This window comes from Pteropus vampyrus, unplaced genomic scaffold (genome assembly GCF_000151845.1).
Source record: "Pteropus vampyrus isolate Shadow unplaced genomic scaffold, Pvam_2.0 Scaffold79, whole genome shotgun sequence".
Taxonomy (NCBI): Eukaryota; Metazoa; Chordata; class Mammalia; order Chiroptera; family Pteropodidae; genus Pteropus; species Pteropus vampyrus.
Window position 1 is genome coordinate 582,560 of NW_011888860.1, and position 14,181 is coordinate 596,740.

General features: G+C 32.6%; 1 protein-coding gene and 1 pseudogene across 2 annotated transcripts in view; one reads left to right on the top strand and one right to left on the bottom strand.

Moving 5' to 3' along the window:
- PDS5A (PDS5 cohesin associated factor A) overlaps positions 1-14,181 on the bottom strand; it is a 110,643-nt gene that overhangs the window by 18,663 nt on the left and 77,799 nt on the right. For both annotated transcript variants that reach the window (XM_011362750.2, XM_023532171.1), the window contains exons 19-26: positions 12,445-12,605; positions 10,084-10,207; positions 9,119-9,277; positions 7,189-7,257; positions 5,942-6,078; positions 3,279-3,402; positions 2,929-3,133; positions 2,339-2,453 (exon numbers count right to left, since the gene is read on the bottom strand). In XM_011362750.2, coding sequence (XP_011361052.1) covers positions 2,339-2,453; positions 2,929-3,133; positions 3,279-3,402; positions 5,942-6,078; positions 7,189-7,257; positions 9,119-9,277; positions 10,084-10,207; positions 12,445-12,605 — 1,094 coding nt within the window. The remainder of the gene's footprint in view (positions 1-2,338; positions 2,454-2,928; positions 3,134-3,278; positions 3,403-5,941; positions 6,079-7,188; positions 7,258-9,118; positions 9,278-10,083; positions 10,208-12,444; positions 12,606-14,181) is intronic.
- Positions 1,185-1,303, top strand: LOC111741540 (annotated as a pseudogene).

Below are 14,181 nucleotides of genomic sequence, written 5' to 3' on the forward strand. Positions count from 1 at the left end.
TGACGGTTCCCTTTTCTCCACATTCTTGCCAACATTTGTTGTTTTTTGATTTATCGAAGATGGCCAATCTGACAGGTGTGAGGTGATACGATATCTCATTGTGGTTTTAATCTGCATTTCTCTGATGATTAGTGACCTCGAGCATCTTTTCATATGTCTGTTGGCCATCTGTATGTCCTCTTTGGAGAAATACCTATTCGGGTCTTCTGCCCATTTTTTAACTGGATTGTTTTTTTGTTGTTCAGTTGTATGGGTTCTTTATAAATTTTGAAAATTAACCCCTTGTCAGATATATCACTGGCAAATATCTTCTCCCGTTCAGTAGGTTATCTTTCATTTTGTTGATGGTTTCCTTTGCTGTGCAAAAATTTTTAGTTTGATGCAGTCCCATTTGTTGGCAATAAGCATACACCTATCAATAATTACTTTAAATGGTCTAAATTCTTCATTCAAGACATAGAACGGCTAAATGGATTAAAAAAACCCAAGACCCATCTATATGCTGCCTACAAGAGACACATTTTAGATGTAAGGACACATACAAATTCAAAGTGAAGGGATGGAAAAAGATATTCCATGCAAATGGAAACCGAAAGAAAGCTGGAGTAGCTATATACTTAGACAAAAAATGGCATGACATAATGATAAAGAAGTCAATCCAACAAGATGATGTAACATTTGTAAGTATTTATGCACCAACATAAGAGCACCTAAATATATAAAACAAATATTAACAGGCTTAAAGGAAGAAATAAACAGCAATAGTATGGAGCTTTAACATCCACTGGCATCTTAACTAGAGGCTGGTTTTGTGGGACAAGCCCTGTGCCTGTGGAATCCAATTCTATCTCCAGGTATGGGAGATAGGAACCCTTTTCAGTCGCACAGCTGGGAACAGAATCTATGTCTCCTGAAACCTGATTGTGTAGCTTCTTAAAACATATCAGTTAAAACTCTAAAAAAATTTTTCAATGTACACTTATTTTAAAGCATTTGAAATACCACAGTCCTCCCTTGTTCATGGTGAAGACCGCCCCCGCCAGGGGATGTTTGAAACTATGGATAGTACTGAATCCTAAATACTTATGTTTTTTCCTATACATATATACCTATGATAAAGTTTAATTTATAAATTAGGCACAGTAAAAGATTAACAATAACTACTAATAAAAAAAGAACAATTAGTTTACGGCCATGCTACCCTGAACATGCCCAATCCTGTCTGATCTCGGAAGCTAAGCAGGGTCGGGCCTGGTTAGTACTTGGATGGGAGACTACCTAGGAAGCCCAGGTGCTGCAGGCGTAAAAAAAAAAAAGAAAAAGAATTATACAAAAGAATGATTCACATCCTGAGTGGAATGGAGCGGGATGGTGTGAGATTTCATCACACTACTCAAAACAGTGTGCAAATGCTTATTTATGAATTTATTATCAATTGTTTATTTCTGTAATTTTCCATTTAATATTTTCAGACTGTAGTTAACCATGCGTAACTGAAATCATGGAAAGAGAAACCGTGGATAAAGGAGTACTATATAAAGACAGTATAACTGGACTGATGTGCTGGGAGCAACAACAATAAAATGACAAGCCTTCAAAATGTCTGATGCTTAACAGTAATGTTGGACAAGATATAACACCTCTCCCAATTGTTAAGATTTTGATACAATTTCAGTGACCAAAGCTACAGGAAGCAGAGATAAATACTGATTACAATCTTAAATAAGATTAGGAAAAAACTTAATGTCTCACACAGAAAAATCACAATACTTCAAATACAAATTACAGGGACCAATTTAAGAGTGCAAATCAATAGCGCAGTAATGGGTAGTAAAGTAAATATTGTTTTAAAGTTTCTTGGAGGTCATTTGTAGACATTCCTAAGCCATTTTTCATTATTTCACTCTGCATCATATTCAAAATTCTATTTTACATAAATAGCACTTCCTGAACAAGTGTTTTATAATTGTTTACTTGCCTGTTTCCACTACAGACAAATCTTTGATGTTAACGAATCTAATTTTGTATGATGATAGTCTGGCCATGGAACACTTTTGTGTGCTCATATTTTTAGGCATTATCTTTTGAAGTTGAAAGTAAAGTTTTAATGAGAGAAATTTTTACTATATGGCTTTCTAAATTGTCAAACTGAAATAACTGAAGAAGCACTAATACGTGCTCTGGCACTGTATAAAAATCTGTATCGATATATACAAAAAGTAAAGATAACGAAATATAAAAATCATAAAAAGGTTTTTATTTTAATAAGAGGAAAAAATTTAGCATTTTTTAAAAAGTAAAAATAATTTTAAGGGTTCTTGAAAATCAATTGACTTACTCTTTAATATCACGAAGCTGATCAACATCTTGTGATCTTGTAAAATCCGGATCATGGGCTAACAGGTGAATCATGTATGGAACTACATATTCAGGCAGCAGTGATAATAATTTCTCTAAAGTGAAAACATTATTAACAAAAGCAATAACAGCTTTTACAAAATCTCTCTAGTTTTGCATTGTAACCAATTGTTTCCATTATTCTAAGTTAGAGGCAACATAATATCTAATACTGAAATACTTTTTATTTCTATTTTAGAAGGCTATTAAAAGCCAATTTAAGATTAAACAGAAGGTCCCTGGTAAAGCTAGAATAATTCTTTACTTGTTGATACCTGAGCAAAGTATTTTTATCAAGTCATACTGCTGATTCCCTAAGAAAAACGCAGCTTCCTCAGAAGTTTTATGCATTATAAACAGGACTCAGAAACCAGAATTTTAGATTTTAAGTACATCATAACTACAGTGACAGCACTGTATAAAAATCCCAGTGTTATTATAAACTATAATAGAAATATGTGACATACCCTACCACCCACTGATAGGTTGACAAAATATATCTGCACACTGGGAACTTTCAAAGTAACTTACCAGTAGCCATAGGGTTCTGTTTAATGTATTCCCTGCGTATACTGATATTTTTTAGTAAACACTGTCGTGCATGTGCTCTTCTCTCCTTCACAGGATCTTTGGCACACAAGGCAAAGATCGCCATATACTCCAATGGGAGAAGTAACTTCACAAGCGCCTTATGTAGCTTCTGAGCAAATATCTGCCTTACTTGGTAGCACTCATCCTACAGCAGCACAAAACCAAACATATTTAAATATAATTCCTATTGTGCATATATCCATATACAGTAAATGGATCGATATCCATAGAAAGTAAATGTATTTAACTTTGAAGGCCAAGTAACTGACAAAAATTACATTGTTACTTACATTAATAACAAGTGCACAGAGTTGGAACTGTTCTGGGGTTATAATTTCATGGTAACAAGGTTCCTGAGCAAGCTTCATTATGGCACTACCAGCAGCTAATCGCAAGCGAGACATATCAGATTTACTATAAACAAACAAAAAAGAAATAAATATTTCCTATAACCATTATTCAAAAAAGTGCTTTGATCCCTTTTTGAGTGCTAGGATCTTTAGTATAATTAAGGCTTAAAATGACATAATGTACAAATATGGGAGAGCGACTTTGAGTCCTTGAACAGAGGGAAAAAGGCTCAATCATTGTGACTATCTGTAAGTTCATCTGCTTTCATTTTTAGTTATGCTTTAGCTTAGATACTCCTTCACAACAGCCAAGAAACTCTGTTTATTATCACAACTACACTACTGCAGCTCTAGGAAGAATCATTTACATTAGCAACTATATTCCTCATTTGAACAATACATATTCATTGAAGAAAACTTGATTAAAAAAACAAATTAAAAATCACCTATCATTTTAAACATATTTCCTACAACTTTAATTCATATACATATATATGCACATGTAACAGAAATCTAGCTTAAGCCTACATGTCTGATGAAATGGAGGGGCTAGAAATTTGGAGTTGATTTGCACCGGACAAATATATAAAAGTAAAGTACATGGAGATGAGAGCCAGTGTCTACCTCAGGTACTAATCTCTGGGCAGACTTCTTTTCATACCATGTAGTTTTTAAAAGGAACCTAGGAGGTCCATGCACTCCCACCCCTATCCCAGGGGACTTTTATTACCTAAATGTTAAAATGTGACACTGAATAGAATGAAAAGACAATCTTTTTACTTCAATTTCTATGTGGAATACAGCATGGCTTTTATATTTTGAAGACTTTAGGAAATATGGAAAGGTGGCCTGAATCCAGAGGAATTGTTAATCAACATACAAGAAGAGAAAATATGGCACTCCTGGATAACAGGACTGCCTAAGTGAGCACTGGTAACAATGAAGGACCCTCAAATGGCTACTAAGGAAAATGTTTCAGGAATTAAATAACAGCTACCATTTGAGTGCTTAACTCTATGCCGGGCAGCATGTGAACAATTTATAGGCTTTATCTCATTTAATTTTTACTCCATAAGATGAAGAAATTGAGGGCTGGAAAAGTGATTTATACAGGTTCACAGGGCTAGCAGATGGGAGTGTAGAGTTGTGTAGGTTTCTAATTCTATAGCCCAACTTATACCACAGGATAAATAATATCTAATTATGATCCGTCTAACATATTTCATGATATATGTGTTCCGTAATTAACCATTTCCCTATTTTTTGTAATGATAAAAAATGCTGGAAAGAACAAGTTTGTAAAATTTTTGTATAATTCTTTTATTACTTCATGAGTATAAAAACAGTCAAAGCCTAACATATGAAAGGATCTAGACACAAAATATCAAACTGTCCTGCCAAGGCTGTGCCAATTTATATTCACAGGAGTAATGAGAAGACCCATTTCCCTGATCCCATGAAGCAATGATTGCTTCAAAAATATTTTTTGCTGATTTGATATGCAAGATGTACCACTTAAATTTAAATTGTATTTACTGTATTTAGTGATATAAAACATTTTTAAAAGGTAAACTGAATATACGACCTTCATCTCTATTAGGGATCCTGCCTGTGCCACGCACTGTACATAGCTTCCTCAAATTTAAAACTTCTCATTATCCCTAACTCAGCTCTAATCTTCCATCTGTTCATACAAAGCTATCCTTGACTTATTCTATGATAAAACTAATTTTTCACGGTTTTCTTTATCAAAGCATTCAGCATCTCTATTATACTTGATCATTTCCTATCTCTTCCACTAGAATGTATATTCCTTGGTGGAAGAGACTTTTGTATATTTAAAAAGCATTATTAGTACCTGATACGATAGTGCACAATAAATACTGAATGCATAAATGAACAATGAAATCTGTCCTCTAACACAAAGTTTAAAGTAGAAATGCATCACAAGTGGAATTCTTTAATTATTTCTGTTGGTGCTTCCTAACTCTACTAAATCAAGAATCTGAAAAAAGAATCATGAAAACTTTCACTTTTATTTTCATTCTTTAAAAACAACAGAAAGAGATGGTGATTTCACAGATTTGAAGAGTGAAAATGTGTAGAAATGGAAAGAAATTTATTTTGCATTTGTAGAACCTTGTATGGTCTTCTGCAAACCACAAGAGGATGCAACTAACTCTTCCTTCTCTGAACTTCCACTGAAATTTTTATTTCCTTTCGTGGTACCAAGTCATTCTGCTTCTTTAATCACTATACTACAAGGTAAATTCCTTAAAGGCAGAAACTGAATCTTACCTGTTTTTGTTGTAATACTTTTCATAATATCCTGCAAAGAGTAGTAACTCAACAAATATTTGCTGAAACTAATGCTGAAGCTAACTGTAATAATACTATAGTAAGTATGACTAAAAATTTCAGTCTTTAGGAGTAAAGAAAATATACCATCATTACTGAGATATAAACCCCAAGTGAGTACATGAGATTTGAATCTAAAGTACATGGTGCAATTAAAACATTCAATGTTAATTAGGTAAATAATTCCTTTGTAAGCTTTACCAATATTTTGTGCTAAAAAAATTGGAAAGGAAGAAAAATCTCACCTGATCCTCTTTTGCTCTGTCAGGTCACCCTCACTAACCAACATCGCTGATAATAACCGAAGAGTTGAATTGGCAGATTTAGACTGGTTGTTTTTCATACCCAACAGCCACCTTACCAGAAGTTTAATTGCCTGTACCTATAAAATATTAACATGCTAAAAAAAGAAAGCAACTTAAAATTCCAATTAAAAGGAAGATTGATTTATGTTAATTAGATCAGTGAGATTGCTTAATTGCCAGCAGACATGTTTTATTAAACAAATCTGTAGGCTAATAACAATAAAATTAATATTTATTCTATTTAATCTGTACCAGGCACTTTTCCCAGAGCTGTACGTGTATTAATTTATTTAATCTCCCAAGCAACTTCATCAGGAAAATATTCTTATTTCTACTAAAAAGGCAACTGAGACACATTATGATGATAGACAACTTCCCCAAGGTCTGGCTCCTGAACTGAAGCTTTTCACACTTGGACACTTGCACAAGTGTCCAAATTATTTGAAAATGCTGTTTAAAAATAACTATTTAAACTATAAATGATTAGAGTGATTAAAAATAACTATTTATATAGACTGTAATTTTTCTGCAGCACTGATAAACTATTTTGACAAAACCATCATGTCTGATTCAGTCTCACTTAACATTCTGATAAAAAAAAAAACCTAGGAGATTCCACAATTATTTGTGGTCATAATTATCTGGAGGCTTATACTCAAAAGATTGTTACCAATATATGTGAAAAAACTAGCTAAAGAATCTAGGTATTATTTACTATATTGTTGACAATCTGGAAAAAGCTACATAAGGTGAAACAGATCATCAAGGACGATGATAATGAGGAAGTCTAGTTTTAAATCCTAAGACCACCACTTTAAAAATTAACTTTATGTGGAACAATTTACAACCAATGAAGGTTACCAATTCAATGACAGCAATCTGTTTTGCCAAGTTAAATATGCTTGTAGACAGATCGTGATGGTGAGGCTGGACCTGAGATGCTTCTTAGCATCAACATTCAGCAAACAATCTCTGTGGAAAACAGCCTTACTGAAATTGTTTTAGTAGGTAGGAAGGTCTATATAAAAATAACTCAATGACAACTAAAATTTCTTTGAGAAACACCTAACTTTTGATTTAAAAACAAAGTACCTCATTTAGAATTATTAAATATTAGGTTAAAGAAAAGATATCTATGAATGTTCATTATTTCAACATAAAAGTTATCAAGACCTACACAAATTTACCTTTGCTAGCACTTCAGGTGAAACCTCTTCATCTGGAGACCATAATTTCCCATTCTTCTCACCTGTTGACTATAGTTAATTGAATAAATTTAACTTTAAGAATATTAAATTTTGGCTCATTAAGTTTTTAATGTTGAACAATGCAGTGTTACAGGCAAGTCACCAAATAGAGCTTGCAAAAGAACAAAGTTGGAGGACTCAAATTTCCTGATTTTGAAGCTCACTGCAGATCTATAGTAATCAAGACAATGTGGTTGGTACTGACAAGTACAGACTTACAGACTAATGTAACAAAACAGAGAACCCAGAAAAGCCTCACATATAAAGTCGATAGATTTTTAAAAAGTGTGCTAAGTCAACTGATTTTTAAAAAGTGTGCTAAGCCACCCTGAACGAGCCTGATTCCGTCTGATCTTGGATGCTAAGCAGGGTTGGGCCTGGTTAATACTTGGATGGGAGACCACGTAGGAAGACCAGGTGCTGAAGGCGCAAAAAATAAAAAATAAGGGATTGTAAGCTGACAAGGTCCTTGTAATCTGTGAGGTCAACCAAGGGTTGTCTTGCCTAAAGTAAAAAAAAAGTGTGCTAAGACCAATTATTAAGGAAAAAGAATCTCTTCAATAAATGGTGCTAGAAAACCTAGATATCCACATGAAAAGAATAAAGCTTAACCATTACCTTCTATCATATATAAAAATTAACTCAAAATGGATCAAAGATCTTAATTTAAGAGCTAAAACTATAAAACTCTTAGGAGACATAGGAGAGAATCTTCATGATCTTGGATTTAGCAAATATTTGATAATGGTTTAATATTCAGAATATATAAAGAATTCTTATAACTCAATAACAACAAAGTAAAAACACCCAATTAAAAGTGGGCAAAGAGGAGGGAGAGAGCAACTGGGGGGATTGTTTTATGAACTATATAGATGTCTAACCAATGTAGTGTATACTAAACATATTTAATTAATTAATTAATTAATTTATGTGCTGAAACCCAGGAACTACTTGAAACTAATTTAAATAAATTTTTTAAAAAAGTGGGCAAAGAAATTTGAATATCCAAAGAAAATATACAAATGGCCAAAAGCACATGAAAAAAAATCCTGAACATCATTAGTCATTTGGGAAACACAAAGCAAAACCACCTACTAGGATGGCTATTATAAATACAAAACAAAACAAAACAAAACTAAACTTTGGCCATGCTCTTCTATCCTTGTCTATTATAATCATCTAAACAGGGGAAGGGAAAAGAGGAGGGAGTGCACTGGCAAGTATCTCTCCTTTAAAGTTCAAATACTGAGGGTTTAAAGACTATTGGACCATGTAGAAAGATTAGGTAAACTGGGTAAGTTAAGAATTGCATTGAAAGTCATCCACAAATACCCAGCAGGTAAGATTTGTGTCTTCATTCAATAACTTTAATTTACGTCCATTTGGTAAAGTGGTGATTCTTAATCAGAGGAATGTTTGGGCTCCAACCCAGAGCTAATAAATCAGCATGCACACACATACAATTCAGTAACTAAAATAGAATACATAAAACTAGTGCCAAAAATGCAACGTAGTTATATTTCAAAATGCTAGTCAAATGTATTTTTCATTTATATTTTTAACAATGTTTGATAAAATAAAATTCTATCATTCAAGTAAACAGTCCTTCAAATGTTAGAATAATAGTATTTGCTTTATGTTTTTTACTTCATAATTCATCCATCTTGTTCTCACTTTTTCCTTCTTAAATGTTAATTCTACTAATAGCTACCTGAAGTCAGGATGTCATTTGGAAATTAAATAAATAAGAAAAACAGAGATTTAAAAGGAAAAGAGAATTATATATAAAGAAAAATGCTGTTTCTGTGATTAAGATGTAGATAGTAGTCTTAATCTCATGATTCTAAATTTAATTAAATGAGAAACTTACCCTGTCATTCATTAGCAGATCTTTCACAATAAAATTTGCTACTACAGATTTCATTGGGGAAGCAAATTGATCTGGTGCTAACATAGAAATGTGGCCCAATGAAACTAATGGTGTTATAAGTTGTTCTGGTACATCAGCATTCAGACTCCTACTGAGAGGCTATAAAAATAAAATGGTCAAAATTACCAGTTTGTTTTATAAATAACTAGACATTCTATGGAAACAGTAAATGTTCCTGAGTCTTCCTCCTGAATTTATCATGCCCAAACAACTCTGTTCTAATGATATGATCAAAAAGTAACTTCAGCTATATTAGATATTTAATTCTTATTTCACCTACTAAAATTTAACAAGATTGGAGAATGCAGAAAAAAGATAACAACAACAACAAAACCCAAGTAAAAGGTAGAAGTAAAAGCAAGCACATTTTTACATCATCAAATCAACATTATTTTCAAGCCAACTACAATCATTTTTTTTATACTGAGGGGACATTTTAAATGACTATAAACCATAAAAGAATTCACTGGGTTTTGTTCATACTGTATTCAATTTAAAATAATAGAAATGCCTTTCTAGTAGTGGAATCAGACCAAGAATCATATAAGGAAAGGCAAAGAGGACTAATTTTCAGGTAGGGTTGTCAGGTACTTTAAAGTTGGTGGTCCGAAGTCATCTACTAATATTTTCTGAACATAAATGGATCACTGAGCCAATAAAGCTAAAATTAAGTGGACTATTTTAACACAAACACACAAAATTTCCTTCCATATGTAGTATGTGAACATATAATTTCATCTAAAGGCTGGGAATATAGTGCTAAATAAAACAGAGTCCCTGCTCTCCTGGAATTTATATTCTAGGGTGGGATAAAAAGCTAAAAAAAATCCTACCTTCTATCTTCAGCAAACCACAGATCATAAAAATAAAAACCAATATAAACAAACCCTATATATTATATATACCTCAAAAATCTGTGCAAGCTGGACTTCTTTATTTGTGAATATGGCATGTATACAATGAACAGCCTGTTTTGCTTGATGTGGAGTACCCCTCTTTGCTTTCTGATGTAAAATGGGAATTAAAGTCCTGTAAAAAATAATATGATAGTTAAAAACAAAAGGCCTATACACCAGAAGTAATTCTTTTGGTTGCTTCCTATATCTTCCAACTATTTGGATGTATGCTGGTAGAGAAGTCTCTCTTAAAAATTACCAGATCAAAGACTTAAAGCTCTTTCTCTGTCCCCAAGAAATACAGTGCCTTAATAAAAAGGCTACTTCAGGAGATAATTTTTGTTTTAAAGCCAAACTACCCTTAATTTATAATTTAAAACTTGTTCCATGCCATATTTTTACATTTACACCTTCTAGGTAGATATTCCTAACTTCCCTTCCATAATCCCCTTTAGTATTTTAAAGCAGCCATGGAAAAAACTAGCAAAACACCAAGTTTTATTAAAAAGCTGAAATGATATACCAGTGAAAGAAAGTATGCAATGACACAGAAACATATATATTGGTAGAAGAGTAATAAAAATATCTAACAATTATTAAAATACTTGTACCAAGCACAGTTCTAAGTATTTTTACATGGACTAATTCAATTAATCCTCATAATCAGAGGATTATTATTACAGTCTATAGAGAGATGAAAAAACTAAAGCACAAAAATATTATTTAAGCTTCTTAAAGTGATAGCTAGGAAATGGTGGAGTTGGGATTTGAAGATAAGCATTTGTTCCAAAATCCATGCACTTAACCTCCCTCCACATTTCTTTCTTCCATGGAATGTTTTCCCATGTCATCAACAGTCTTAAAAGCATTAAGTGTTCATGGTACGGGAAAACATTACATGGAACGAAGAAAGCAGCACGTCTGTACCAACCTATAAAAAAATAGGCATGCACATCAAGTAGATAGACAAAACATTCATTTAAAAAATATAAAATGTTAACAGTGACTTCTTTCTATTTCCTAAAGTTTCAGCTTTTTATAATGAATATGTAAGTATTTTTCTAATTAGAAGGTGAAATAAAAATAAAAGGATACTTGTCATACATTTAATGCAATGATCCTACTTTATAGATTATAAGGTCAGTGGTATTAAATGCAGTGGTGACACAGGGTCCTTTTAAGATAATGAAAGGCTAGACATTAGAGAGCAATATCCCAGACTCCATGTCATACACCTCAACCAAAAAACTGGAACATAGGCTAGTTAGTGTAAGTTTGATTTGATATGTATGAATGAAGATGCCACATTTTTCTTCATGCAAGTTTAAAATTATGACACAGGGCCAAATGAAATGATGATGCATAAGTCAACTTCAACCGTTCTCCTTGCTTTTCTAGTGCGTTATAATCCAATAAAGCCATGAGGGTTGTTACTGAGGTCTATAGTATTGTGCTTCTCTGCTTTTCAGTGATTCTCTCCTTCCTTCCCCATTTGTCTGAAGAACAAGAGGTTTTATTCCTTATGTCCAAAGTTAACCCACTTTCCCACTGCTTCCTTAGGGATAGAATTCCTTTTAAGACTAAATCCTTTACCTTAAAAAAAATGTATAGTTTTCCTACCTTGAAAACTCACTAGAAACTTTATCCTACTATGTCAATGATTTTTTTTCTATAATGTACAAATATAAAGATCATCGTCTCTAGACTATAAACTCCTTGAGAGCAGGGACTGACTATGGTAATTCTTTTATATTGGCCAGTGACAATAAAGAGAACGTACAATAAATATTGAATTGTCAAATTTAACTATTAGCTCATAAATTAAAAAAAACTTTAGGAGTCATAAGTCTTCTAGGAGTCATGAGTCTTCTTGTCCTATGATTACCCTATGAGGAAAACTGGTTTGATCTGGATATAACTAAAACTATTTGCAAATAACCCTGAACATCTTATCAGCAACTAAGAAATCTTATTAAGCCCACTACTTGATCATCCCATTCTTTGCTGGGATATCATAGTAGCTATTGAATTTATAACTCATCTGGAGAGAAAAAGATGAACATACATAGATTAGGAAGATATATTAATCATAAATTATAAATTATGTGATAACTCCTGATTATTAATAACAGTATTTTAAAATCACTTTGTTATAAACAAAGTTACAGTTTGTTCCTCTGCTTATATTCAAATAGGTGGGCTGGAGTGAGGCAAAGAAAAGATGAAACAAAGAATACAGAAAAGTAGCATCTAAATAAAAGTTGTCTTTCCTCTCTCCTGTATTCCTATGTGAAAGGAAACAATGATCCTATGGCTCCCACACTAAGAAATCTACTTTTGTGTTTACTATGAAAAAAAAAATATACTCACGATCGTATCTGGGGTAGGTCTGTTTCTATTTTGTGGCCTGTATTTCTGAAAATTTGTATAGCAGCTTCTGCTACCTTGTCGTCTTCCATTCTGAGGCACTGTAACAGGGACTCATATGTCTCTGCAGAGTGGAACGAGGTAGGATGTGTGAAAGACAGAACCTGGAGGAACAGATACGGCTTTAGAAGTACAGACAATAGTTTAATCCATTAAAATAAGAGAATTATTTTCTACTAAAAATATAATTTCAAATTATGGGCTGCATATGCTAGCTCCACACAATAAATATTTATATCTAGTAGTCTCCCTTGCAGTTTGGTACGGCCAATGAGACACTGTAAAGAAATACTGTGTAGTAGATTCCTTAAGATGGGTAATATACAGTCTTCGCCCTATTTTCTTCTTACCTCTTAGTCACTTCTGATACTGAGAATGCAGAAAATGTGACTCCTTTTTTATGGTGTGTGATATTGTGATGTTAACAAAATGTTAACACAGAGCTTTATTTCACTGGCAAAAAGATATTCTATAAGGAAATATTTTAAGTGAAATCCATCACAAAAAGTTCACTCATCATATTATAAAGAAATAAGCCATTGTGAATTTTTAATCACGATTACAAACATATAAGTAGTTACTCCTTTATTTATTATGACATAAGTCTCAGCCTATCCTTCAGGAATTTATGACAAATTAAGACATATCATGTCTACAAAAGTTACCTTCCATGAAGCAAAAACAATTTAGTTAGCATAATATTGGGAATAAAGGTTAAAAGTTGAGAGGCAGGGAGGGGGGAATGAAGTTTTATAGTCTTCATGACTTATTAATAAGCATGTACTTAATAGGCTATAAAATGGAGAGATTGTCTCATTTGGTGAGGTATACAGTGATATTTAGTTATGAGGTTTTAATTATTTGTAGAAAAATGGAGAAATCTGAAACAATGAATCAACAACCTACTAAAAATGTTTAAAGATGATTTTACCCTTAAAACTTTAAAAATATAACCCCATTATTAAAAATATAATTAAAATCTTTCTCATGAAGCATTATAATTCTTTCCATGAAATGATATTTAAGACCATTCCAATATAACCTCATCATTCTTTTTTTTTAACATCCATAGCACTGGTTTGTTTCTTCTCCCTTAGTTTATATGTTATAGTGGTCTAAATATCTCTTTGCCTTCAATTTCTTCTGCTCTTTACCCCATTTAATGAAAGCCTTATCAAATGCTGTATCATATTAAAAGCAAGGTTAAAAGGCCCCAATAGTACCTTTTTGCCCCAAGGGCACTCCACAATCTGGAACCAACCTTGTCTCCCACTACTCCCCAAAGCAATCCTTTCCTCTCGTAAGGCTACACTCCCAAATGATCTCTAAAATATGCCAAGAATTACTCTTTTTTTCCCTAGATTGTCATATCTTGTCCACAAAGTCTTACCTGACTTGGGTCTTATTAATTGCTCAATTCTTTGAATCCTTTGGCATCTATTAAAATTAGCAACTGTTTAAAATTCCCTGATAAGATAGATGCTGTTACATAATAATTCCTGTAAGTAGTCCTACTATTCCAGATACAAGTTCTCTGAAAGGTAAGACTAGATCATTTAGCATATAATGTTACAAACACAGCAGGGATATAAGCACAGTAAAACAAAAAAAAAAAAATTATTTTGTAATGTAAAATAATTATAACACCAAAAAACATATCTTATAAAATACTTCTACCAA